The 26,825-nt window shown below is 50.4% G+C and overlaps 1 protein-coding gene across 3 annotated transcripts; it reads left to right on the top strand.

Annotated features, from left to right (window-relative positions):
- The first annotated feature begins 4,890 nt into the window (after positions 1-4,890).
- MXD4 (MAX dimerization protein 4) lies at positions 4,891-24,191 on the top strand. Of its 3 annotated transcripts, none has more exons than XM_078861763.1 (6): positions 4,891-5,141; positions 5,434-5,545; positions 6,496-6,525; positions 20,997-21,111; positions 21,702-21,879; positions 22,250-22,551. In XM_078861763.1, the coding sequence occupies exons 1-6, from the start codon at positions 5,012-5,014 to the stop codon at positions 22,414-22,416; spliced, it is 732 nt and encodes a 243-aa protein (XP_078717889.1). In that variant the 5' UTR covers positions 4,891-5,011; the 3' UTR covers positions 22,417-22,551. The 3 variants fall into 3 exon arrangements, with proteins under 3 accessions (XP_078717889.1, XP_078717891.1, XP_078717890.1); XM_078861765.1 differs by having other exon boundaries at positions 4,891-5,105; XM_078861764.1 differs by lacking the exon at positions 21,702-21,879 and having other exon boundaries at positions 22,250-24,191.
- The last annotated feature ends 2,634 nt before the right edge of the window (positions 24,192-26,825 follow it).

A 26,825-nucleotide genomic window follows, 5' to 3' on the forward strand; every position in this document is an offset into this window, starting at 1 on the left:
CGAACGCAGCGGGGATTTGGGGTTCTCACTTCAGTAAGAGGCGGGCTTAGCGAGTGGCACGATAACGCGTTGAGTGTCCAGCTGGTGAAGGGTGAGTGTTAGTGAACGAGTGGTGAGCTGGTGCTTCAGAGTGTCGGTGAGCGTTTATGAGCGGTGCGTGTTGAGCAGTGTGCATGGTGAGTGAGTGGCGAGTGCCGGTGCATGGTGAGCATGTTTAAACAGTGCTGGTCAATGGTGAGTGAGTGGCGAGTGCCGGTGCATGGTGAGCATGTTTAAACAGTGCTGGTGAGTGGTGAGTGAGTGGCGAGTGCTGGTGAATGGTGAGTGAGTGAGTGGCGAGTGCTGGTGAATGGTGAGTGAGTGGCGAGTGGTGAGTGAGTGGCGAGTGCTGGTGAATGGTGGTGAGTGGCGAGTGCTGGTGAATGGTGAGTGAGTGGCGAGTGCTGGTGAATGGTGAGTGAGTGGCGAGTGCTGGTGAATGGTGAGTGAGTGGCGAGTGCTGGTGAATGGTGAGTGAGTGGCGAGTGCTGGTGAGCATGTTTAAACAGTGCTGGTGAATGGTGGTGAGTGGCCGTGAGCGCTGTAGGCGACTATGAGTGAGAGTGAGAGGTGTTCTTGAGGGGTGAGCGTTGGTGAGCGGTGTGGCCTCACCCTGCACCCCCCCCCCCCGGTCTGCGTGCTGTCACCCTTCCCTGTGACGCCGCCACGCAGCCACCCGCCCTGACCAGTAACAACAGCACCACCACCATCAGCACCACCATCATCAGCACCACCACCATCAGCACCACCACCACCACCACGGGGGCTCTCTCGCACTCCAGCAGCATCAGCAGCATCAGCATCATCAGCATCATCATCAGCATCATCAGCAGCAGCCTGCACACAGTGTCCTGGCACACCGCGTGTGATCCTGCGGGAGCCGCTCATCGTGTCCCGTCGCACAACAACAACAACGCCACTGGAGGCTGCGCGTTAACATGGATATCGTGACTCAGCACAGGATGTATCTCGCCGTTTGGTGACATGGCAGCTGTGTTTGACAGGACTGTTATGTCCGTGACATGTCGTAGAGTTAAATCTAAATGTTAATGAGTAATGTTAGATAGTGACGTCGTTCAGGCAAATCGCATCTCACAGATCGGATTGTTCTGATTCTCACAACGGGTGGCGATGTCGGCCACGAGCTGCCGTGCCACTGTACTAGGCGCACTCTCTCGCTGAGAGCTCTACCGAGACTCCAACTGCGACTCACTGCCAGCACCGATACAAATCAATGGACATTCATGAAGTGCCGACTCCCGTCGGCTTTAAAAGGCCCTGTGATGTATTCCTCCTGTGTCGAGTTTAACGCGTTAATGTTTGTGGCGTCAAAGATCCACTTCCACCATCCTTCCCGTCTCTAACTCACCTATTTTGCACACGTGTGCAAATAGTAGAAACAACTATTCAAGTAGAACTCTGCTTATCTCTCAATCTTTTATCTCAAAGGCCAGCCGATCCACATTCTACCGTTATCCCCAACACATTGTAGATGTGTGGTCTAGATGATGGGAAGTGCAAGTGCCTTGCCGTGGACACAATATCTCAGCGGCTGCAGTGAGGTCCCTGCGGCAATCCTGCCGTGGGTTCACGCGGCAGACTCCGAGTCGTGCACGTGGCACACAGGACGCGGAGCTGCACTCTTCCTCGGCCCTCTCATCTGCGGCAAGCATCGATCTGCGGAAGGCTTTGTCATCCGCTGATGGAGGACTCCTATTTGCCGCAGTAGATGGTATAACTTGTACAAATATATTTAATAGCACGCTACCAAATCTAGCAGCTGTGCAAATGTGTACTTGTTTTCAGAGTGGCCAAGCTAAGCCTGGCCCCACTACGCTCTGAAAGTGCGGAGTGAATCTCCCGTATAAGCACTGCTTCAATGCAGCAGCAGCAGTACGCGAGTCTTATTCAACTATCCATAACGCCCGGGTTGAGCTCCCCATGTATTTGCATGATGCAGATAATTAACCTTTGATGTTTGGGTCATGCTTTGTGATATTTGTACGATATTCCAAGTCAATAATTCCCTTTTGTAACCCCGGACTGCTCGTGAAGACGCCTCCAGGGCCGCCCCACTCCGTCAATTCTTGTGGGTGCCACGCTGTGATGACGACACCTTCCCAGGTCTGGAGCAACGCTTCCCTATTCCACTCGAATTCACGTCACAGCGCTTCCTCCGTCACCCACCAGCGTCATTATTTCGACATCTCGACGATAATATCGCTCGCCTTCGATGCCGCCTTTCAACAGCGTTGTGACTTTTCACATTCCTCCCTTCCGTCACGTTCTCTGATAGTTTCGCCGACTCAGAGGTCCCTGCTGCCCGATGTCTCTCTGCTTCGTCTCTGGGATTTTCCCCTCTGAACTCTCTGCCCCCCCCCCCCCCCCGCTATCTCATCCTGGTTCTGACGGAGCGGTGGCGTGGCCCAGCGGTGGCGTGGCCCAGCGGTGGCGCGGCCCAGCGGTGGCGCGGCCCAGCGGTGGCGCGGCCCAGCGGTGGCGCGGCCCAGCGGTGGCGCGGCCCAGCGGTGGCGCGGCCGCCGCTTGTTGCAGAGGTTCGCGCTTCTTTTCCGGCAGGCCGCCCTGGTTAACACTGCGGCGTGTAATGGCCGTACAATACGTGCGGTTTGCTTGACACTGAGCCTTAAAGATGAAAGCATACAGAGACATGAATACAATTTCCACAACCATCATTTCATGATTGCTGGAACAATCATCTTCAAATCGATTTAAGCAGTATTCTGTTCACTTATACGTAGGCCCTTAGCGACCAATATCATGATTTATAATTGGTGTATTTTGCTTAGATCGTCGTCTGAGTCTCACGTCAATTAGCGTTATGCACCTTCATCACCCGACAGCCGCACAATTCAAGTTGTCACGTGGGCAAATGTGCCAATTGATTTGTTTTTCCAGCAAAACGGTTAAGTCGAAACTGCAAGCATACCTTTGACAATTGTGTACGACGTTTCGCTGGAGATTACAACCAGAGAGAGAGATGTCTCCTGAATTGGAGGACTTTTTCATAATAAATTGCCCACTGGGCTGAGAAGTTGCCCCAGCTCCTTGGGCTCTCTACAACGGGGAAGCGGTCCGCGCGAGTCGATGCCAGTCGACCCACGCGCCGCGTTTGGGGCGCGAGATGTGGAGATTGCGAGAAACGACGACTGCGCCGAACTTTCTCTGCCTCGGGGCTCTGGGAGGAGGACGTCCGTCGTGCGTGGCCGCACGTAGCAGCAGGCGGGGCCGGGAGGGGTGCAAGTGGCGGCGGCTCTCGGTGCAGAGACAAAGATCCCCCGTACAGCCTCTAGCAGATTGTTGGGGCAAGTGCTGTGAGCGAGCACCTATGGAGGCCGGCACGGCGCACTAGGGGGTGGGCGGCCAGCACCACGCCATTTGAGGCTGAGTCGATCTAGGGGAGGACCAGGACCGGTTTAGATCATCGTCACTGGTGTTCCCCTGCTCCATTCCGGCTCAAATTAAGCGCTGATCTGACCACACACGCGGCACTGCCGTAGTCCTGTACAATGGGCTTCACACTGTACTTGCAATGCAACGGTCGCCAGTTCGATCTCCGGGTGCGGCAGTTAAAACAATGTGCAGGTTCTCTTAAACTCCACCCCCAGCCTCCACCCAGCAGTCTCAATGGGTGCCACACGGCTAGTCGACCATCAGGTCCAGTTTGGTGGGTTAAAATGTGGGTACTCCAACCTCTTCCAAGACGTGTGGCCAGCGTGGGAGAGTAGACCACGGATCTTCTCGAGGGGCTCGCTGGAGGCCCTTCCACCAGCAATGCCGTGAGCGAGCACTTGCAGGGCTGTGCCTTTATCCCTGCCACCTTTATCAGTCATTAAATGTCATGTATTAGTCAGACTATACGAATCTATGCATATATATGAATCTGTACATCCTTAATTTTCAGCGCCCTTGGAATGGCTTGCCATGTTACGGCGCTATACAAATTGTCATTCTTACCATTTATGTGCTATAAATAGGGCCATTGCCCGAAACGTCGCCTACTTTTTCTCGAAAGTAGTGTTATTGTCGAATGTGATTCTGCTTGTGCACCGCTGCCAACGCCGCAGAATCACCAAACCATGTTTCATCATCATCATTGTTGTTGTTGTGATAACTCGCTGGGTTGACCCATGCACTGAGATGAGATTATTTGGTGCTATAAATGTCCAAATAATGGGCCACTTTGCTGAGCTATCATTTATGGCCAGATCGCTTCCCCAAAAACAAGTTAATACTTCAGTGGGCTCTGCCTGGTAGGATGGGGATGGTTTAGTGTGGTATGTGCGTGTTGTGAAGAAGAGCTTTATAGCTCATCGGATTCCTCCTGCAGTCGGAATAAATATTCTGGTTCTGTTACCAACTCCTCGTCTTGGCCAGAGGGCTCCTTAGGCACGTGCATGGGCGTGGTCTACCCGGGGGGGCGTGGTCTATCCGGGGGGCGTGGTCTACCCGGGGGGGCGTGGTCTACCCGAGGGCATGGCCTACCCGGGGGCGTGGTCTACCCGGGGGGGCGTGTTTATGAGGCAGCGCTATTCCCATACACGGGGGGGGGGGGTCGCGCGAAATGGGCGTGTCAATACATGGCGGCACAGGGCACAGCGCGTGTGGAGGGGGGGGGGGCTTCCAGCGGGTGAGGGGGGGGGTGCAGGAGGCGGGGTCATGCCCTGAGGAGGGCGTGTCCCGACGGGTGGGGCGTATCCGATTGGCGTGCGCGTGCCCCCACGTGTGCGCGGCTGCGTGTTGCATCGCCTCCCATTGGCTTATTCGCCGCGGTTTGACGCGATTGGGCTGAGGTGGCAACCAATAGGAGGCGACTTCCGCTCCGAGCGCCGACCAATGGGCGGAGGGCGTTTGGCTGGGCCGGGTCGTGTTGCTGGGCGAGCGGCATCGGCGCTCGGGGTAAACAAAACGGCGGCCGCGTCCCCGCGTCGCCCCACGGCTCCCCTCAGCAGTCATGGACCTCGCCGCCGCCGCCACCGCCACCGACAACAACAACAAGATTCAGATCCTGCTCGCCGCGGCCGAGTACCTGGAGAGAAAGGACAGGGGTGAGGGCTGGGGTGGCGGTGCCTGGCTGGCAGGAGGTCCGTTCCCCATTGTTGTTGTTCTCCCCCCCCCCCCGCGCGTCTTGTTGCTGCCGTCGCGGTCATGGTCGTCGACGGCTCTCGGCCCCCCCAACTCTCCTCTTGTCGCTTGTCGGGCTCCGTGCGTACGACTTGTGTCACGGCGAGCTGAGCGCGCGGCGACCACCGCCTCGTCTCCCCGCCTCGCCCCGCGGAGTCGGTGTGTGTCTCGGTGTGTCTCCGTGTGCCCCCCCTCCTCCTCTCGCGTCTCTCGGGCCGAGGTCTCACGCCGCCGCCTCCTCTGTGCCCGCAGAAGCGGAGCACGGCTACGCGTCCATGCCGCCGTCGAGGCGGGAGGAGGAGGAGGAAGAGGAAGAGTCCCCGAGTAGGAAGAGGCTCAAGACGAGGAAGGCGCCCAGCATCAGGTACGGGGCTCTCCCCGCGCCATCTTCGCATAGCCCGGGGGGGGGGGGGGGCCCTGCGCGTGAGCGCCTCCCGTCTGCCCTGGGCCCCGCGGTTGGGGGTCCCCTGATGGGTGCCCGCCCGAGTTGCCGCCTCTCGCCCAGTGCCCCCCACGTATGTGTGTGCGTTGAACTTTTTTCGCACCGTACGTAGTCAGCCGTGCTACTCAGATGGGGACCCCCAACTGTGGCTGCCCTCCCCCACGACCTCTCTGCAAAGTACCCAGAAGCCCCCCCCGAGTGGGGGGCAGCTGCGGTGTAGTGGAGCAGCTGACGCGCTCTTGAGTTTCGTTTCTTGTATTTAAATGTCAGAGGCGGGCGCCGCGGCGGGGAGTTTACTGCGGGGCGCCTCCCCGCCACGTGGACGGCGGCGGCGTTGTGAAGGCGGCCTGCGACCCGTGGTGGTGGTGTCCGCGTGGTGGTGGTGGTGGTGGTGTTGGTGGTGTCCGCGTGGTGGTGGTGGTGGTGTCGGCCCCGCTGTCGCTCCTTGTTTGCGGTGTCGTGAATGCGGCGGCTGCATCGTGATGACTGCCCCCCCCCCCCCCCCCCGGCTACATGGTTGCCTTGCGGTGGCTGTAAGTGTGCGAGAGCCGTGATGGTTATGTTTTGATGACCGGCACCGTATCGTGTTCACTCATTGCGGTAATTGCAGTGTTAAACATTTGCTGTGGTAGCTGGGTTGATTGTCGTGGTGCTATTAGCTGCGTTACGATGACTCTATAAGCCACGACTGCTGTGGTGTTGTTGTTGAGGCTGACCTCGACGTAGCTTTAGAGCGGTGTGGCCTCAACACACCGAACCAGGCAACCGTGACGACGTGTCATAGCGATGGCAAGCTCGCCTCGCCTGTCAAAGCAATGAAGCCAGCATTGCAGACAGCCGTGTTTACCGTTGAATGTTCCCCTGTGTTTCAGATCCACTCACAACGAGCTGGAGAAAAACAGGTGAGTGGGTGGGTGGATTTGGCTGCGAGCCTGAGCCGGCTCTGTGTGCGCGTGAGCAGGACCCACTGACCAGCTGCACCAATCAAAGTGCCCTTGCTGCATTGAGGTTTGATGCGTTTATCATGCTGCTGGATGTTCTGTCGACAGAACGTACTGTATCCAGCGTTGTGTAGTGTAGCACGACCGCATACACGGCAGAATTAATGGATTAACCCAGACATAATCGCGTCTGTCAAACTGTTAAGCACGTTGCTCTTAAAGCGAAGTAAAACACTGAACCTGCAAGGAAACGCTGTCCTGCAGGACAGCTACGTGCATGCCCCTGGACACCGATTTGGGATCGCCGTGTCAGCTGGGGAGGGGTCTTGCTCACGTGTCCCGAGTTCCATGCCCCCTCCCCCAAACACCCTGTGGGCTTTGCACAGGAGCTGTGCTTGGAGCAGAGTGTGTGTGCAGTGAGTGTGTTGTGTGTGCACCACAGCACGTGAGGTGTGTTATTGCTCACATGTCGGTGATCAGGTTGCCAATGTGAAAATGATAGCACATCAGAGGAGTGTTGTGTGTTTAAATCTCGAAATAAGTTCGCTATTTTTAAACCACGTTTTTGTTGAGGTTTTGCAAACAACATTTGAATGTGCTTAATGTTGACAGTTCTACCACTTTTGACTTATCTTGCCTCTGAACGTGGAGTCCATCCCACCTCCTCTTCCCACCAATCCATAGACCTCGCAGCACACCATTCACCTCTAACTCCGGTACAGAACAACATTATTGAGATGATTAAAAATAGTCGAAAGCGAGTTATGAATACAATTGCGTAAATTGAAAGTCGTAAGTCGCGTAAACATTTCGGGAAATAAACGCGCTGTACATATGAAGCACAGCTCTGTTGCTCTTCATGGGAGCGAGGAGGTTTGTGATGGTCCTCATTATGTACAGACCCCCATGGGTTCTCATGTAATCGGCCTCTGCGTGGGTGCTACGGTTGACATTTGTCGCGTGGCATTGCCCGGAATCCAGCAATGCCCTGGCACTGGAGGTTTGCTCATATGGTTGCGTGCCCACGTTATTACAGGGGAGGTGACATTCAGAAATATATACCAAGATGGCCAGTGTCAATTACAATGTAATTGTGTCATTCGTCATGCATTACCATCACTATTTAATTGTCATTTTAGCTCACGTATTGCAAATGTAATTGACCCCAGGTCCAACCAAAGGCAACACCCACAGGCGCGTGGGTGTTTGTGTTGTCACACGTCAACGTGCGACGTTAATCATAAGTTGGTACATTTGGTATTCGCATCTAGTCTCATAGCGTAAGGCTGTCACGAAGGTGCTATGTTTCACATTTTCTGCAGTAGTTTCACAATAAGGGGCTATGCGCCTGTGTGTACTCGACATTTTGTGATTTGCGGGTACATTTTCAAATGGACACTGGCACACAATGGCCTACTCGTTTTGAAACATGTCAGGTGATCTTTAACGTCCACTGTTATGCAGGCAGTGCGTATTTCATGGTTATTTCGACCAATAATAACCAGGGTGGCCTGCCGAATTAGAACCGCGGACCTCTGCAATAAGCGGTGAACGCGATCTAGTGGGTGGTAAGCGATGCTTAAAAATAACAGATACAGAAAGTTTCCTTACCGCCGTTCTCTGGAGAATCCAGAAGAACTGAATTGAACCTGAAAAATCTTCCTGCGTGCCAAAAAGTGTTGCCAGCTTCCCCCACTGCCGTGGTGTGACGTGCCACACATTGCACGTGATGCTGCGCAGGCATCACGGGCTGGACTCCAAATCTGTTCATGATGTCACTACATCATCGTTCTGATTTTGCCATGGGGATGCCCTGCACTGCATCCATGACGGGTGATGTGGATGTCACCATCAGGAAGGCTTGGTTGAGGAGAGCATTAACATTTAGATCATATCCTGGCTTGACTGTCTGAAATTCCAAGGTATATTTGAAGCAATAAAACCTTCAGAATTATATTGAGTTTTGAGTGTTGTCATCCAGTAAACAACATAATTGTTTGTAGAGAGTAAAGTGTAAATAGAAATATTCTGGATGCTCAGGGAGTATTGAGAGATATTTTTAAGTTCATAGTAGACATTATTTACACCGGTCATTGTGGAAGTGGTTTTGAAACCACGGTATATTTCACTGGGGATTTTTACGCATACTGAGAAAGAGAGGCCATGATTGGTGATTTATATTGACCAAAGGAGGGGAAAAAAATCCCCAAATCTTTCACTGTTACAGAGTCATTGTGGAGGCCTTTCATATTTATATATAATACCGTCCAGTTGTCAAAAACGAGTAACAAATTCGAAAACATTTTCAAATGAAAAACACCAATTTTGGTTATGCCCATAACAACAGTCTTGACCGACTGACATCCTTGGAAATTAAAACGTGCAGCTGTTGAATATTTTACATGAAAATAGAAAAATCTGTTTGAGAATAGCAAGATGCCTGGGCGGTCTTCTACTACAAGGTTGTAACGGATGCATCTGGTAGACACATCACCGTCAGTGTCGCCGTCTACTCGACTTCAATATTCTTAGCGTGTAGCCGTTTCCCTTGGGCCACGGAACCTGTGCTTGACAGACGTGCAGTTTTTAATGTGACTGCTTGCATGCAAGCTGTGTGCCTGTGCGTTGGTGGGCATGTAAGGTGTTGAGCGTTCCCCCCCCCCCCCCCCACAATATCAGGCGACATAAGTCTATTCATAGTATGCATTGCGTGACATTTTGTTTTTGCTTGCATGCATTTTAAGCGACTCTGGCTGGAGCAGATGTTAGCTTAATTTCATGTTTAAATAGCTTCGTGACATTGTAAATAAAAATGGAATGTATTTACCCGGGAAAGCCTTTGCTGGGGTCTCAAGACTTTCCCAGAAGGGCTCCTGCCTTGGGCTGTTTGGCCAGTTCCATCTGAAAGCTGAAAGAGGGTTTTGTATTCTATCGTTTGTCAGGAGAGAAGTTGGCAAATATGTGTACAGCGAGGAGGTATGTTTAGATCACAAACATCTTTTGAATTCAAGTTATAAAGGTCTCGAGCGCCTCTCGGGCATACACGGAAATGCAGAGGACCTCATACTAGCTTGCAATAGCGAACTGTATAGAGCCAATGCGGATGCTAATCAGGTAGCAAATGGAAAACATTTTGTAAGTGGACAAATGCTCGCTGATAAACGTGTTTCTAGTATTGTGCACTGCTACCATAGGATTAGTCACTGCTTATGCTTTAACACAGATAACCCTCAGGCTTGATGTTTGTAGTTTGCGTAGGTGTGTTGCCTTTACTGCAGTCGTACAGAACTACAGTACTGTGTATCCATTTACAGAACTTCCAAGGTCTAATTTTAAAATGTCACATGGTGAACTCGATTATTTGAGCATGCCCAATGTTCTAAAAAAGAAAATGTGTTAAATCACTCATCAGCGTTTATTCAAACTACATGTTTTACAGCCCATATGTTTAATAAATCTGATTGATTGTTCTTGTGAGGTCATGCCAACTATTTAAGAAGCTGGTTAGGAGACACGATTATTATGACACCCTGGATTCTTATTCTGACTTTTTAGATCTTGTCCTGATGAGGTTTGACGTAGTTTCAAATCTAATTGCGAAAATAGGTTGAGAACTGTTCTTCAACTCACCGGTGTGCCGAAACAATAATAATTGGCGCTTGGTTAAATATTCTTACGCTGTGTGACAATTCAGTTTGATTGGCCGTGTCAATTGGTGGAGGGCCTGGACAACACAATTTGTTTTGAATCGCATTTACTCCATTGTAAAGAAGACGTGGAAATGTTCTGCGGTAGCACAATAGCGGACGTAGACTGGCTGATGCACATTCGTGACAGATTTTTACGACTGTCATGAATACGCCACTCTGCAGACCCACACACTTCCTGTTGGACCATAGAGCTTTTTATACCTCTGGCTGTCGGCACAGTCTGTTTTTGGAAGCGATGTTTGTGCCGCTTGCCGTGGCACTGATCTTCGTCCTGCGGAGGAGAGAGCAGCGGGCCACGTGGCTGTGGTCTTGTTTCGGTGTGTCCACGTGAAAGGGTTGATATGGAGTAAGCGGTAGTGCAGCGTTACTGGCTTCAACTGAAATTGTAAGATTTGAATAATCCTGACAACAACCGTTGTATCCATTTGGTGCGGTCAGTGCAATAACTGGTGGTGGATTATGGGTGCAATTATTTGTCTTCACGTGATTTGTATAATCGCCACAATCTGGGGTCGCAAATCGATTTAAAGAACATTTTCTTTTTTTAACATCGCAGTGAAAACTCTCGTGACTCTACTGGCTGCAGGTGTGCCATGAAGCCATTACATACAGCATATATGAAATAAAGTAATTGATTCTAAGTGCACTTAGAAATCAATAATAATGAACCGATGCTCCTCTCCTCCCCAAGTATAGTGGATATGTGCACCTGTGTATACACTTTATGTATAACAAGAGTTACCGTGGGTCATATATTTGTGATGTCAGCACGGTTGTACCAGGCTTGGTACATCTGCCGAGGGTAGAATGGTGGAAGATGGCTGACAACTCCCGTAGGACACAGATGTCGTGAGTGAGAGCTGTTTAACGTTGCCCATTGTTTCCAGTGTCTTTGTGCAAGTTGGCCATCACTCTGCTCATTGTCCCCTCTGCCTGCTTTTGTTGTCTGGGGGGGTGGAGGGGGTGGCCGCCTGCGCCAGTTGGCCAGCGGCCCTCAGGCGTGAGCTCTCTCCCAGTCGCTGCAAGGCTCTTGCTAAATATTCCGCACCGCCGCATTGGTCGACCTTCTTTTAGTCTTGATCCCTGGCGGGCATTTGGTTTGGGTCTGTTTGTGGAGAAACCCACACGTTGCTTGTTCGCGTGTGTGGGCTACGTGATCACGTTGCTTGTTGGGGTGTGCAGGCTACGTGATCTGTGCATTGTTGCGTCAACTTCAATCTGGGCACCGTGCGTGATAACGTTAGGAGGGAAGCCGCTGAGGAGTGTTCGTACGACGACAGCAGTGAACGTGTCCTTGTTTAAGGAGTCCAAACTTTACGACCTGCTATAGATATACACCCCACCCCCTGTTTTTATGACATCACAAAAAGTAAATTAGTCTTCATGGAGGTTCATACAATTACTTTAAAGAAATGAAAGTTAACTTTTTTGTTTCTACCATTTTAACCACAACCCTAACCGTAAACATAATTTTGAAATTGAAATCTCAACTTTGACATTTTTGAAAAGAATAGAACCTCTTTAAACCCACAAACATACTTTGACAAAATATATCATTCTAGGCAGCATGGTGAACGCGCGCCACTCGGGGGGGGGGGAATCGTTCTTAAGAGCCCGGCGGTGGCGGTGTCTGACACCGCTGTCTCTCCAGCGTTGCTGGTTGCGCAGTCGCGTCACGGATGGTGATGGTGGTGCCGCCACTTCTGCCGTGAGCGAGACTCCGCTGCGCGATCGTTATTTTTATCCGCACGACATCCAGCGCGTCGGGCACAGTCCTCTCGTCGCACGACGCTCCTCGCATGTCGGCAAGACGCGGCCGCGCGGCACTTCCAGGGAGGAGCGCGTGGCGGGAACCCAGCAAGGGAAACTCTTCTTATCCGCCACAAGCACCACGTCGCTTATGTCGTGGTGTTTCTTTTACATTCATTGCTAGAGCCAAAAGTCTTTGCAGATGAAGTCAAATTGCTATAATAGAGGGAATTTTGTATGCATATATACTCTTTGGGACATTACAGCTCATAATCAACTTAAACTATTCTATGGTGCAGGGTATGCATCGGATAATAAAATACGAAGTGTTTCATGAAATATTTTGGTCGTTGAAGGCGTTAACGATTGTACGGAGCCCCCTGACATTTTGTCGTGAAAAGTGTCTTACTTGTCTAGCCCTTAACACCACGATCTGTGCCGATGATTCCCATCTCTCGGTTGGTGTATTAACGTTGTGCCTCAAAGTGGTTGGGTATTGCAAGGCCGTGGGCGTATTATATTACCTTTTTTATTGCCGGACCACAATTTTACACTTTATGTACTGACGAGCTGTGTGGGTCACGTGCAGGGCTTCATATTGGGCTCTGGGATATCACAGACATGTCGGGTTTTTGGTCAATGATAATTCAGACACCACAGATGTGTATTAACCCATTAACCGTTTAGATCAATGCCGTGTTCTATGTTTTATTCCTTCACGTTAAAACCTGTGTAGGGCACTTGCAAGGTACAAACGTAGGTTTTACTCGGTGGATTGAGTAAATTGCTAATAAGCATTAAACAGCTGCTTGGTGACTTTGGGGAAAGGAGAAGTTGGATTGGCTGTTTCATATCCTGCATCTCGGAGCTATCCACTCGCCACATTCGCACGAGACCAGAATGTGTTGTAATCCTGTACGTCCTGAATTCGATTTAAACCTGTGAACTTAATATAAACGTGTTCATCTTATCTCTGGAGAAACGTTCAAGTCTCTCTTATCGCCCTGTGCTCATTCAGTGATTGTTTAATCCCTTACACTCACATACTCTACAAATCTAGTGTCATCATTTTGACTTTCTCAACTACTACACATGCAAAGCATAGGCAAGTCGTTTACTTTAAGCAGTTGAATGTGTAACTGAAACACTTAAATAATATCTAAGCCATATACACCTTGAGTGCACAACCTTCTTCTGAACAACTAAAGACGAAGCTAAACGCAAGTCCACTTGAGCTGTCGTGAGGCCGAGTTTGTTGCTTGTGAGTGATGGCTGCCTGGCGAGGCTTTGTGTCGTCGCCTGGCCGTGAGGCACTGCTGCACTCTTCTAGGCCAGGACATGACAGCTGTTTCTGGTCAACATTACTACACCTGTGAAACGTTCCCTCTGGCTAAGAGGAACAACAACCAGACTTTACGATTCCCTTTGACTCGTCATAAATGTTTTCAGTGACAACTGTAAAATACAACTGGTCAAGCGACGACCCTCGGCGCAGTTAATAGACGAGCATCTCTCTCGCCATGTGACTATCAAATCAAACTTTGCTCCTTCGGCCTACGTGACTTCCGGACCGATTTTTCACCGGAGCAGCGTTTGTTTAACCAGACAAACTCCGCGTTGGTTTCCAATGGAGATTCATATCACCAGCGATGCCTGTTAAACACTGCTGGGTTGCCTGACTTCATAGGCTAGAGCAGGGGTCGGCAACCAAAATAACAAGAAGAGCCATTTCTTTCCAATTCGGTACAAAATTCAGTATTTCAAGAGCCGCAATGCATCTATGTACATACTGTACATACGTACATATCGTCAAGAAGCAGCCCGTAAAGAGCCGCATGCGGCTCCGGAGCCGTAGGTTGCCGACCCCTGGGCTAGAGCATTCACGGTTAACCCTGTGGGGCCTGTACAGCATTTTTTATAGTTCTGACTGCTTAAAGCACATGCTTCTGGGGAACACTGATCCAGAAGGTCCATAGGCTGTTGGATCTAAATGTTTTATTGTTGTGGTGAGAAAGCTGCTTGTTTGTTTAATTATTTGGCGTTTTATCTTGGCATTGGTGCGGTGGGACAATTCTACCCAGATTATAATGCAGTGTGCATGAAGCCTGCGCGTGTGTTTTACTTGGTAGAACACAGCCGGTGACTTATTGACTAGCTGTCAAATGCCACTGCACATATTGCCTTTTACACAGCCTCAGGATTGTGCATGAAAAGGTTGTCAAGATAATTCGCAACAAAACAAAGTCGCTAACCAGACAATGTGTATTCTTTATATTTCTCCACTTATAAAAATATGTGTTTTTTACAAAAACGATCGGGGCCCCACGACAGCTGCTGAAATTATTAACTCCCAGAAGGCTGTGTGGCCGAAGGTTTGTGTAAAAATTGTTTTTTTTTACGTTGAGATGTATTGTCTGCGTATCTGTTATATTCTCTTTAACGGCGATAATTGTACGATATTGTGTTACAACAATACAGCTGTTATGAATTGGCGCGAGCGTGCACCAAGAAAAGGAGCGTTACCTAATTGTACATTGTACAATAATAATGTCACCACAATTGGAGCGTTGCTGTTGCTGCTGACGGTGTACTTTGTTGCCGGCGCTATCAGCACAGCCATCTGTGGCGAGTGGTGGTGGTGGACGCGTTGTGCGAGTCGCCGCCACGGCGGCGGCGGACCGGTGCAGCACCGCGCTGGAAATCCCCACGCGCCGCTGCGGTGCAGGTAGTGAAGTCGTTCTGCGCGCAAGGTCCGCACGCAGGTTTGGAATCCCGCCTTGTATCTTGGGTTTGTCGAGCGGGGGGGGGGTACAAGGTCACCGTCTGCCAGAGGTGTTAAACCAAAACGATGATTTCCTCTGTACTCGGAACCTGGCGTAATCTCGGAATTGCAAACACTGAGTTTCAGTGGGTGGGTTTGGTGACGTGGGTGAGGCTGGCCCGGGCATGTTCTCTTTGGGGAAACTTGTTTGTGCTTGTCAGCCGAGTTTGGACCTGTAGCCGATTTTAGCCTGGCTGTGTGCGTGCACAGCAGCCAGGCCTGTATCTGCCAACCGAGCCAAACATTCCCACGGAATCGCTGCACGATTGGACAGCCACGCCGCTCTGCCGGCAGGAAGATAGCGGCGGCAGCTGCTGCTGTAATCATCGCACGGCACATCAAAGATAAAATACACGGTTTGCGCACATGTCAAGGGAGCACTCGCCCAAGCTGAACTTCAAAGAAAAATGGGCAAACTTTTGAGATAAATATTATGTTTTTACTAAAAGCCAGATCCTCTGAGTAGAAATATCCCGACCACGTTTTTGTTGTTGTAGTTTCTTGTGCAACACTGTAATAACTTCTTTTTTAGCTGGCTGTGTAATATAGAACAGGGGTCATCATTATCGGTCACGGTCAGCCTTTCACAATCCCGTGATGCATCAGTCCACCCAGCACCTGCACACGAGCTGATATTGTCGCTCCATCTTCTCGGACAGAATCTCGGACGTCTGACATTCCTTGGCTTCCACTCCGTTGTTGTTATTGTTGACCATCATCCATCCCCTTGTATAGCCGCGATGTGCCCACTTCTAAGTGGTTATCTAATCCGTGTGTTCCTCTTTCTGTATTTGAGTGTAATTCCCAACATGCACCTCTCCATGCACACTTTTCAGTTCTTTCTTTTTCGTGTTTTCCACTCGTGCCCATGGTGGTACAAACTGATGAGACCTAGGGTGGTAAACCCCCCTGTCTCGGCAGAGTTAAAGAATATCACGTCTCATGAGCTCTATTAATATCTGACTACCAACAAACTAAGGCATGTGTAAGCAGTAATAGTCCGCTGTTCCTGCATCCACATGCTGGCTGTTTCAACAAACGTGCCTGCAAAAGTAGTGCCCTGCCATCTGTGCATCATTAAATACAACTCGTTCTTAAGGGTGATATCTGGGTCACCTGCACAATTTGAATTTAATTAAAACCTGAACTCTGTCATTCGCATAAACATCTTTGCATTTATGGCACGCTTTATGGTGTGTCCAGATGTTGACAAGAGCGAGAGACGATGTGTGGCGGGGTGAGCGGGCGTGATCGTGTGGGTAACCTGACTCACAGAGGCGCGCCTTGTTGTGGCCACTCATTCATTCGCGCTGACAACACCGACACTGGATTGCGTCATCAGAATGTGAAACCGTCTCGCCACATTTTGGTACGTGCGTAACCAAAACTCGCAGTTCGACATTTAAAATCAAAGGGTAGCACTCGAACTTTCTGATATGGAATTTGGGAATATTGTCGTGGATACAGCCATGGCCAGTTTAATATAACTGGCTTTGGTCAAAACAATGTTAATGGTTTCTGTCTGTTTTGGGCCAGGTGGGATACTTGGTAATGATGCAAGACTGTAATTACCATAATTTGGATTGCGGGAAGTGACGTCGTTCTTGTGTAATGTTGTTTTGCAAAAGAATCGCGTGACATCAAACGGCCGTGGCTTGTGTCATGTAAGCTTTCATTCGTTGTTTCGCGCCGCAGTGGCATGGGCGCTGTCCGAGTGGCGCTGGGCCTCGCCCGTGCCCCGACTCCCACACGTGTCAGCTGCTCCGAGTTGGTCATTGATGACCAACGTGCACGTAGACGTACCGGAGCTACTACAGCTCCCAATAGCTAACCAGGGCAGGCTTGGGAAGCCAGACAACGACACTCAAAATGCTTCAGTCTCATGGTTGACGCGTTACATCCGGCGGTAGCGTGAGTGGCTCGCAGTCGGATGGTCGAGAGTTCAAATCCCGGTTGTCGAGGTTCACTCCGCTCCAGCATCCCTCTGGGGCTGGTAAAATGATGACCACACATTGGGGGGACGTCCTATGGAGAGACTTGCCGCCGCCAGTGGAATGTTGAATTTCCACCACTGGCCAAGGGGCTGTGAACAGGAGGAAATGAGCATCGGCTCGGTGCTTGCTGAGCAGGGAACCACTGGGACTGTTTCTTTTGACACTGGGTCTTATCAAGGCACACTTAGATTCTTCGGGTTCCCTGGCATTGCGCGAGGCTCTGGGACTTTGCGGTGCGCTTGGCCCCGTTCGCTGGGGCCACGCAGAATGGACACCAAAGCAACTGGCAAGTTAATTCGGAGCGAGGGTTTCCCAGAGCTGCGTGTGGAAGCGTGTCGCCACGACTCAAATATCTCACGTTCATAGAAAAGGAAGAGGATAAATATGGATCAGAGTGAAAAAAAACCTGTTGATACATTCTTGCCACACGTGTTACGTGATCTCCTCATAAAAGGCGTTATTTTATTTTGACCTCTATCCAATATCCATATTCCATTTATACGAGACTGTAAGAGATTTGCTGTTGAGTGTTTCCAGATAGAAAAAGCAATTTCTTGTTCCAGCTGTTGACACACACCCCACTTGAATCGTGACCTTTGAACCTGGCCCTGGCGCTGTGCGCTCTCAGAGCACGTCAGCAGCTGCCTGCTGCCTTCTAGCAGAAGGGACTGAGTCCCCGTTTCAAACGCACGCCGATACCGGCTGTTCACCTCGTTACGTTGACCCATCTTTCCAGCTGCGCAAATAACTCCTGCGCATACCCCTTTATTGGACATGTAATGATTCACCCCCCATTCGTTCCATGAATGGTCATGATTCCGTGTCACAATTCAGGTCGCGAATCTATTTGTCTTTTGTCCGGTTTTGTCCGGTTTCTCTTGTACCGTCTTGTTCTGTTTTGTCTGGGCCGTCTCCCGTGTGTAGTCTTGCTTATTTTTACTGACCAAATTGTGTCCTTAATACCCTCCACTACCCAGCACGGCCAAACAAATACAATTGTCCACGTGGGCAAGTGTTGTATTGCGCCACTTACTGTTGTTTTAAGATTGGCTGAGAGAATCAAATTTAGAAATTTAGATTTGTGATGTTTTGCCTGAAACTGCATCGACCATCACCAGGACCAGATCCATAAAGTCACAATAACAATCCAGGCGTCCACGTAGGGCAGAACCGAGCAAGACGACACAGACGGTGCAAAATAAACAGACAAAGGGAAATCAAATCCAAGTCAGAATGATTTCCTGGATATTGATGTTTGTCGCGTGGAAACGCTTGTACACCACGTGGAAGTGTAAATTGTTTGGTTGGTTGTGTCGGGTGGTGGAGGGTTTCACAATATAAATTTAGCCAGATTGCTGATAAGTTAAACAGTTTTGAACAAAAAAAAAGGTTCCACGTAGCTCCTTTCAGCGAATTATTTTCGGCAAAGATTTCGACAGCTCTAAGCCAGCCAATGTCATCGGTGTTGGCCACAGGTGTTGCCCCTTTTCAACACTGCACTGTGTACACAGTCAACAAGCAGTGAATGGCACTCGAGAGATAAGGCCACATACAAAACATTGTGCTTCTCGGGCAAAGTGTTCCAAGATTGGAGCAAAAAATAAATATTCGTGTTTGTATATATTATTTACCTGCAGAGCAGGTGGCCATAGATGGGGGAGTATGAGGAAGAGGTGGAATGAAGAGGTGCGTCTCAGAGGGAGGGATGTTTACCAGAGGGTAGTGACAAAGGGTGGGACAAAGGATTGGTGATCTCATTTGTAACATATTTGGCCAGGTTATGTTCATGCTTGGGACGTGATCCGTGACACGTTCCGTGGCTATGTCACTGACTGGGGATCACACTCAAGAGGAAGTCGAGTCCCTTGCCATTTGAAGAATTCTCACAATTCGCCGATGAGTTTTTAACAATGTCGTGCATCGTAGCGTCAATTACGTACATTAGCTGCATACATGGGTTAGGTAATTCTCATATGCAACAAATGGTGTGTCACAAGTGTAAACATTAATTGTAAGTAATGAATTAATCGCTGCACCGCTATTTGAGTGTTAATGGAGTGATGGTGAGTGCTTTTACTTACATGACCTTTTGAGTGCTGAATCACTCGCTCGGGCACGCTGGATAACAAGTGGCGTTGTGGGACCGTGGGGCAGTTTGTCTGCTTACAGCCATCGAAACAACAATTGTAAAAATCTTGGATTAATGTGTATAAATGCAACTGCATCTCAACATACTCTACAAAGTATGTAGATGCGTGCAATGAGAGGACTTTGGGGGAGAACGGAGAGCTTTATCACAGGAGTGCAAGGGTGGGAGGCTACAGGGCAGCGAAGGAAGCCCACTTTGTGGGAGAAGTGACGGAAGGTCTTGAGTCTGGAACAAGAGGAGGTCGCCAGCCGTGTGAGCTGCTGGCCGAGTGAATTCTAGACGACGAAAGGAGCGACCTCCCATTGAGCCGAGATTGCCTTGGGACTCCGCAAAAGGTGTTGGCTGCTGGAGCGGAGAGCGCACGGCGGGGCGTAGGACGAGGATTCGGTGTGGGCGAGTCCATGCTACTGCAGGGTCGTGGAGACGGTGCGCGGGCGGGCTCCTGCTGGTGACCCAGCTCTGGCATGAGAACCGGTGGAGCAGCGATGGAGTGTTTGGGTCATTACAGGTTCGGTGAGCATTCCGGGCAGGGGAGCGCTCCCTCTGCCTTCAATAGGCTACTTGTCGAACCTGATCCGACTGCTGATAAGATATTGAATGTCGAAACCGGTGTTGAACCTTTCACACCTCGTTCAGTGTGCTTGCAAAAATAGCTTGGGCACACTTGTGTATTTCTCATTCAATATATATGGAATATGTAATACACGTGTGAGGCATTGGCTCTCCTGCCTCTGGACAAGCCGCCACCAATGCCACGTAGCCGTTGAGATCATGCGTGCGTGGGTTATTGACACGCTGCTTGGAAACGTTTTGTTTCTCCGTTTGATTACCCCACACCACACCCTTATGTACACGTATCATCGCTCGGAACATTATGGGGCGTCCCTTGCATTGCATTCTTTTATGAATGTATGACTGTGTTTCTATAATTATTTTTAATGACTCAGCCCCTTGACATGCCTAAAGTAGCATTGCTTTACTTTTGTTGTCATTTAGATGTCATGCAAAGAATAACCCGAACAACAGGAAAACCCAGATTTGTGTATCTCGGGTGATGCTGACCTTATTGGTGACTTCCTGGAAACATTCCTCATCGTAGCTGTAGCAATGCCGTCTTTTCCAGATGTTGGTCAACCAGTTTTGTAGCTCACGTGTTCCAGCATGGCATATATCATACTTAACACGAAAATTAGAAAAGTTTAGCTGGCTGACAGGCACGCAGGCGGGCAAGTGTGGAGTGGTGACGTCACCACGCAAATGTGAGTGGTGACGTTGACGCTGCGTGACGTCACCCTCCACCCTGGCTCTCTCACCTGGGCAGTCCAGCCTCGGTGGTCTGGCAGTGAATGTGGGCAAGCAAGGTCTATAAAAAAAATTGCCATATTCAAAGCTGAGTATAAGGAAAATAACTAGTCCGTAAATGTTATTCACATTAATAACAAATATTTGTGTTGCCGTTTTCTAATTAACATTCTACGTTGTGCGATTGCTGTGCACTGCACTTACGAATATCCATAATTTCAGCTGTGAACATTGTTTTAAAGATCATCTCAGATATGAGAGAGAGAAGACAAATGGGCCTGTGTGCTTGGGTGGCTTGTTCCAAGGACAGGATGGGATGAGTGCGCATGTGCTTGGGTGACAGGCTGGGGTTGAGCAACGTGTCGGGTGTTAATCCACGTGGCAACCCAGGGGATCGTGGGAATGCCGTGCTGCCAGTAAATGTGGCCTTTAGATCGTTTCATATTTGTGAATGATCTCCGTATACCATCCTGCCCTGCTGTTACAGATATGAGAAGTTGTCCTTCATATGAATCGTATCAATGTAAATGTCATGATGAACACCTCAACCCCAGATAGCGGATGTATTTGCATCGGCTGCGTGTGTGGAAGATGCTCTCGTGCGAGCGTTAGGAGTGTGTGGAGAACGGTCCGGTAACGAGGAGGAGGGGGGGAGGCCTATGAGATAGCGTGGAGTAACCCTGTGAGGTGGCGTGCGTGTGTCGCAGGAGAGCACAGCTGCGCGTCTGCCTGGAGCGTCTGAAGAACATGGTCCCTCTGGGGCCCGAGTGCTCGCGACACACCACCCTGGGGTTGCTCACCAAAGCGAAGAACCACATCAAGGTAGGAAGGAAGACCTGGTCAACTTCTTCAGGTGGCTTTGTGAGCTAGGTTGTCATCACAGATCGGTATGCCAGGGCTTCCAGCCTAATTCGATCGCTGTGTAATGAGCATTTTGACACCGTGCAGTCGCATTGTCTGTCGGTGCAGTGGAGTGATTTGCCGATGGTTTTTGTTCTCACCTCAGTTGCTGGTCACAGGCTCAAAAGCCTGAAACGTGAAATGGCCAGCAACAATAAACGCTTTAAAAGTTGCAATGTTTAAGCATAGACGCATGTCTTAAATTGAGCAAGGTTATAAGTGCTCGGGGGAAAGAGATGATGGGAAGGGATTCCATGGTTGAGCAATGCAAGGGAAGAAGCGGAGAGAGAAGCGATTTGACTTGCAGTGTCGGGAGTGAGTTGGAGAGTACATTGTTTTGACACGAAGCATGGTGGTTGAACACAAGTGTGGATGATGACACAAAACAGTCGGTTTAGTCGACCCGAGTCTTCGACGCAGGTGGAGGAATCCGTGAGGTTCGAGGGAACGGTAACCGTGGCGGTAGCTATGTGGCAGTGGGATTGATGTGGCTTCGCGCGCGTCGCATGCAGCGGCTGGAGGAGCAAGAGAGGAGGGCGCAGCAGCAGAAGGACAAGCTGGAGCGCGAGCACCGTTACCTGCGCCGGCGTCTGGAGCAGCTGGAGGGCAGCCCCACGGGGGTGGCGGAGCGCTTGCGCACTGATAGCCTGGGCTCCGCGCTGAGCTCCGAGCACTCCGACTCCGACAGGGGTACGACGTGGGGCTCGGCGGACTGCGCAGCCAATCGCTGTGAAGTTTATTTACATTGGAATTCACGCTGTGGATGGGCAGCTGATCACAGGACCAAAGGCCCAAAACGTCAAGTGGCCAGCAACAAGCGGCGCTGTCAAAGTTGTAAACGATAAGCGAGTGCACATTTATCCAGTTGAACAAGGTTATCGTGGGAACTCCCAAAGTCGAGCAGTGCAAGGGGGATAATCAGAAAGAGGAGAAGCGTTACGGTACTTGGCTAAATTCTTGTTCACGCTGTTTCCCCAACGTGTGTACACGCTCCGTATCGAGCGAGGGCTTGACGGCTTCCCCTCCGGCGTGGCGGCCGCATTCCTTTTCATCCCTGCAGAGGACATGGAGGTGGACGTGGAGAGCGTGGAGTTCTCGGTGGGCGAGGGAGACAGCCTCGGCACGAGCAGCGACAGCGACGAGCGCAGCAGCCTGCAGAGCAGCAGCACCAGCGACGGCGGCTACTCCAGCTCGAGTCTCAAGCACGTGGGGACCTTCCTCTGCTAGCCGCTCACAAGCGCAGCGGGGGTGGGGGGGGGGGGCACGGTCTGCGGTCGTGTTCCTCCGAGTGGGAGATGACAAGTATTGGGAAGACGCTCTTACAGTGCTTTTCAGACTTTGTATGTATTTTTCTGACAATTTATACTGTACATGAAATTGTATTTTGTGAAGCACTGCAAGAGTAACTTAAGCTCTGAAGACCTTTAAAAGAGCAGTTTGTAAATAAATGTATAAACGCCTGGCCGCTGTTTTACGCACCTAAAGAATGGTTCAGACAGCACTTTTATGCCGATTTACGGAGATGTTAACATTAATGGCAATAAACTTCCCTGATGCTGCCCATTTCAAAAGGGTCTTCAGAGTTAGTTGACCCCATCGATGCATTACGACCAATATGTTGCACTTAAAGGTCAAAGATATTTCTTTGACATTATTGACCTCAAATGTAAAAAGAAAAAAAAAATCGTACAATATTTTTTCCTAAATATGGACTGTTATATATATCTGTATAGCAACAGACATTGGAAGTCCTTGGTTCCACAGGTGGACACTATTTTGGAGTCTCAGGGTCTCTGTGGCTGTTTTGAGTGTTGTGCCTTTGTTTTGGTTTAACGTTGGAGTATATCTGGATGTTGTGCAGTGCAGTAACCCTGCAAGCCAGACACGAAGGAGTTATTAATCTGTGGTTCCTCTGAAGGTTATAATGCCTGGGAAAAAAACATATCAACAAAGTGGGCTAGCTGGCTGCTGGCTGTGTCACGCAGTAGCACAGAGCCACTGCCAACCGGCAGCTACCCAGGCCGCATCACCTCCAGGCGAGAGGAATCTGACAGACTCCTGATTCAGAACCTCAATGGCAGCTCCTGTCACAAGTGTTGTAGTTTTGTAAAGTGAAAGCAACAAGTTTTGACATCTTTAAAAAATCTTACCAATCATCCTATAAGCCGCTGTTATTGTCAGTTACTTGATTGGCACTTAATGAAGTTCTAGATTAATTGTATTTTAGTTACAAATAGTTATAGTTACAAGTAACTATCACAAGTGATTTTTACAGAGAGGCACAGTTTTTAAATATTTGTGACCAAATCTGTCCCTGTTAGAAAATCTGGTTTTTCATGGTGCTTTTTTGTAATTGATGATTGGTTCATTTGGATGTTGATTGAATTCCATATACTCGTTATTTTGCAGCGTGAGCGTAGACGTCATGGACCAGATTGTCTAAAATGAGATTATTCAGATTCCCACCAGCATCCAGTTTTACCGCACATTCCACAAAACATCGTAAGGTAAGGCCACCCCCGCTCTGCGGGTTGCGACATCAGTGTTGTGTATATTATTCATCCCGAAACAACGGCCACTTGCTGCAGTAGCTCTTGTCTTGCTTACTTTTTGCATGCGTCGACGCGATGGTAATGTTCTTACCGCGCTTGCCAATTTCACTCCGCGCGTGCGCACGTCGGGAGCGGCGTGCGTGTCCCGCGAGTGGCCGCCGACGCAGGCTTCGCGTCAACCTGAAGCGGCGCCCGCCCGCCGCCTGCCACTTGCGGAGCAGCCGCGCCGCCACCTGCGGGCCCCGGGAGGGCGAGCGTGGGGGGCGCTTGCGGCGGGGGTGGAAGGTGTCCCGGCTCCGACCAGTGAACGTTTCCGGCTGGCGATGGAACTCGAACCGACTGGTGGTAGAGCACTGTTTTGAACGCTAGCTGTGTAAATCGTGTATATCTATGTTACCTCATGTGTTATCGTTCCCCGTTATACATAAACAAATAAATTTATTTCACTAATGTGTCGCCGAGGGTATTTCTTTATACGCGAGTTGGTGAGCCGTGCTGTCGCAGCAGCCTGCGTGGGGGACGTCGCATGAAGACTGAATAAAAGTATTTAGTGTTCTATTGCAAATTGCTAAAAAAAATATTGTTACCATTTACACTGCCAAAGACCTCAAGTTAAATTCTGATGTACGCTTCCATGACAGTTTAGAAATTACAATTCCACGTAAAAACATGTTGTTAAACTCGACACTTGTCAATACTGGCCTTAAAAGGAAAAATATGTAATTGGCGACGTTTTGGGCAATAGCCGTTAATAGCACAGTTTTGTGTGGCATCAAATAATGTTTCTCAAGTCCCGTGTAACGGTGAACACGAGGGCTGTTAGACGATAAACGGTGTAGAGCGTTTTCAAAATCGATTGCTGCGTCTCAGGAGCCGGTAACGCATTGCGGTGGCACTTGAGTAGCGAGAGGCGCCGACTGGCACGCTCGGGCGCTTAAACCGCACGGGGGGGGCGGGTGGGCAGTGCTCGGGGTACAATGTGTGGATGGATACAAGGTACAGTCCATGACTTCGTTTCTCAGTCCACTTGTCCTGCTGAGGGTCGTGGCCCCATGACTTTGTCCAATTTTCAATATCCCTTGGACCACTGCTGTGAGCCTGGCCCTGCCACTGCTGTTTCCACAGTTGCCATGACCATGAACCCCGCGGTACTTGAAACTTAAGACTTGGCAATGTCCACAGCAAAGATAAGCTGGAGTAATCTTGATTTCGCTTTGTTGCTACCACGACGTTGTTACTGGAGGTCATTGTGCTAGTTGATGACAAGTCCCTGTTCGGCGACACTACCTTTAAAATATCGTAGCACATGTGGGCATATCAAATATTACCTGCAGTGATGTCAATAATGTTGGACGAAGTTAAAGACGGTTACTACTCGATCTGCATTTCAAGCGCTCACGAATGAGCTCTCTGGCCCGCACGCATTGCCGAGTGATCGGCTTGGAGGGCGAGCAAACCTGGCCAGCCCTCGAGTTGGTGAGGCCATGAGCGGGCTGTCGAGGAGGTGAGCGAGAGGGGAGTGAAGCCAGGGTGGGTGAGCGAGGCCAGGATGGGTGAGCGAGGCCAGGATGGGTGAGCGAGGCCAAGATGGGTGAGCGAGGCCAGGATGGGTGAGTGAGGGGGCTGGCATGCGGCGGGTTGTTGAGGGTGGCTGGGTTGTGGACAGTGCGGCGAAAAGATCGTCACGAGGAAGAACGTGTGGATAAATCACGTGGCGCCAATGATAACCGGTTTTGCAGTTTGTGTGTCGAGGTAAAGAATAAACCCACGGGTTGCACACGGAAAGGAAGAGGGGGCTGCGACACGCGGGCACCGAGAGGTGGTTTTAAGTCGCTACACAACAGGACTTGAATCAGGCGCCCATTGCCTCCGTGCGTGTCACGGGCCTTGATGCAGCTCCTGTCCCCATCGGCGGCCCGGTGGGGGAGTGCCACGCTAGCACACGGGTGACGTGTACGCTCCGCGGGGAACCCCCTGTTGACTTCCCTCTAAGTAGTATTCACTTTATCGACCCTGGATGTGCGATGAGTCGATGTCTGCCCAGAACCTGACCTCGCAACATTCCACCGCGAGCCCCCACATCGACCGCCCTCGGTGCCCCTGTGCGAGAAGGGTGCCACGGCTCAACTGTTGGCTCTGGACGCGTGGTGCACATTCCACATTCCCTCGGCAAGGGCAAGTCCCTCCATACGACAACGATTGACTTCCTACGGAGCGGCACAACCTTCACCCTGGAGAAATCACTGGATGAGTTCACCCCCAGCCAGGACTTGAGAACACACGCACGCTCTTACAAGTGTCAGTCGACTGCCACTTGGCACAATGCAATGGACCGGCACAGAGCTGGGTTCGAATCCCAGCCCCCCATACCCGATTGAACCGGCTGCTCGGGCGTAGCGAGTTGGTGTCAGTCAGATAACGATTGTCTGCACGCAAAAAATAGCAGACGATTCAGCACATTTCAGCTCTGAGGAATAAAACGCGCCTGGTCTGTTGCCATGTGGAGATTTGAAGATGTGCCGCTTGCAGCGTGGAAAAGAGGCGATTGGAGGGATCTCAAAATGCCCTTGCGGCGTTATCGTTCACGTGACTTTCTCCAGCAGGGGCTGATGCACTCCTCTAGGGTGACGGAATTCTGAATGGAAGCGTCGACCATAATTGGGACATGCGTGGGGAAGCCCTGAACCTGGGTAGAGTTCGAGAGCTCAGCTCACCAGGCGTTGACGACCCTCGGGTCATTCTGTGTGACCCTGCTGAGATACATTCTGTACTGTACCGGTGTCTGGTTGTACAGTAACAATTTGAAACGGGTCAAGCCGGAGAAAAAACCGAAGTGAAATGTTTGGCCAGGTAACAATATCAGCATTGCCCTTTACACGCCGCGCTGTGCGCTAAATGGCTATTGGGGGCAGTAAATGTCACTCCCTCCGTATCCCCCCAGACTGCGCCAGGCTCTGGGTTCCCCGTTCGTGTCCTCACGGCGCGATTTGAGTGTTTAGGAGGAGGCGGCGCCTTGGTCGCGACGATCTTTAGGAGCTCACCGAGGACATCGAACTCTCGTGTCAAGTTGTGCCTCGTGCCCAC

Source organism: Lampetra fluviatilis, chromosome 12 (genome assembly GCF_964198595.1).
Source record: "Lampetra fluviatilis chromosome 12, kcLamFluv1.1, whole genome shotgun sequence".
In the NCBI taxonomy this organism is placed as follows: Eukaryota; Metazoa; Chordata; class Hyperoartia; order Petromyzontiformes; family Petromyzontidae; genus Lampetra; species Lampetra fluviatilis.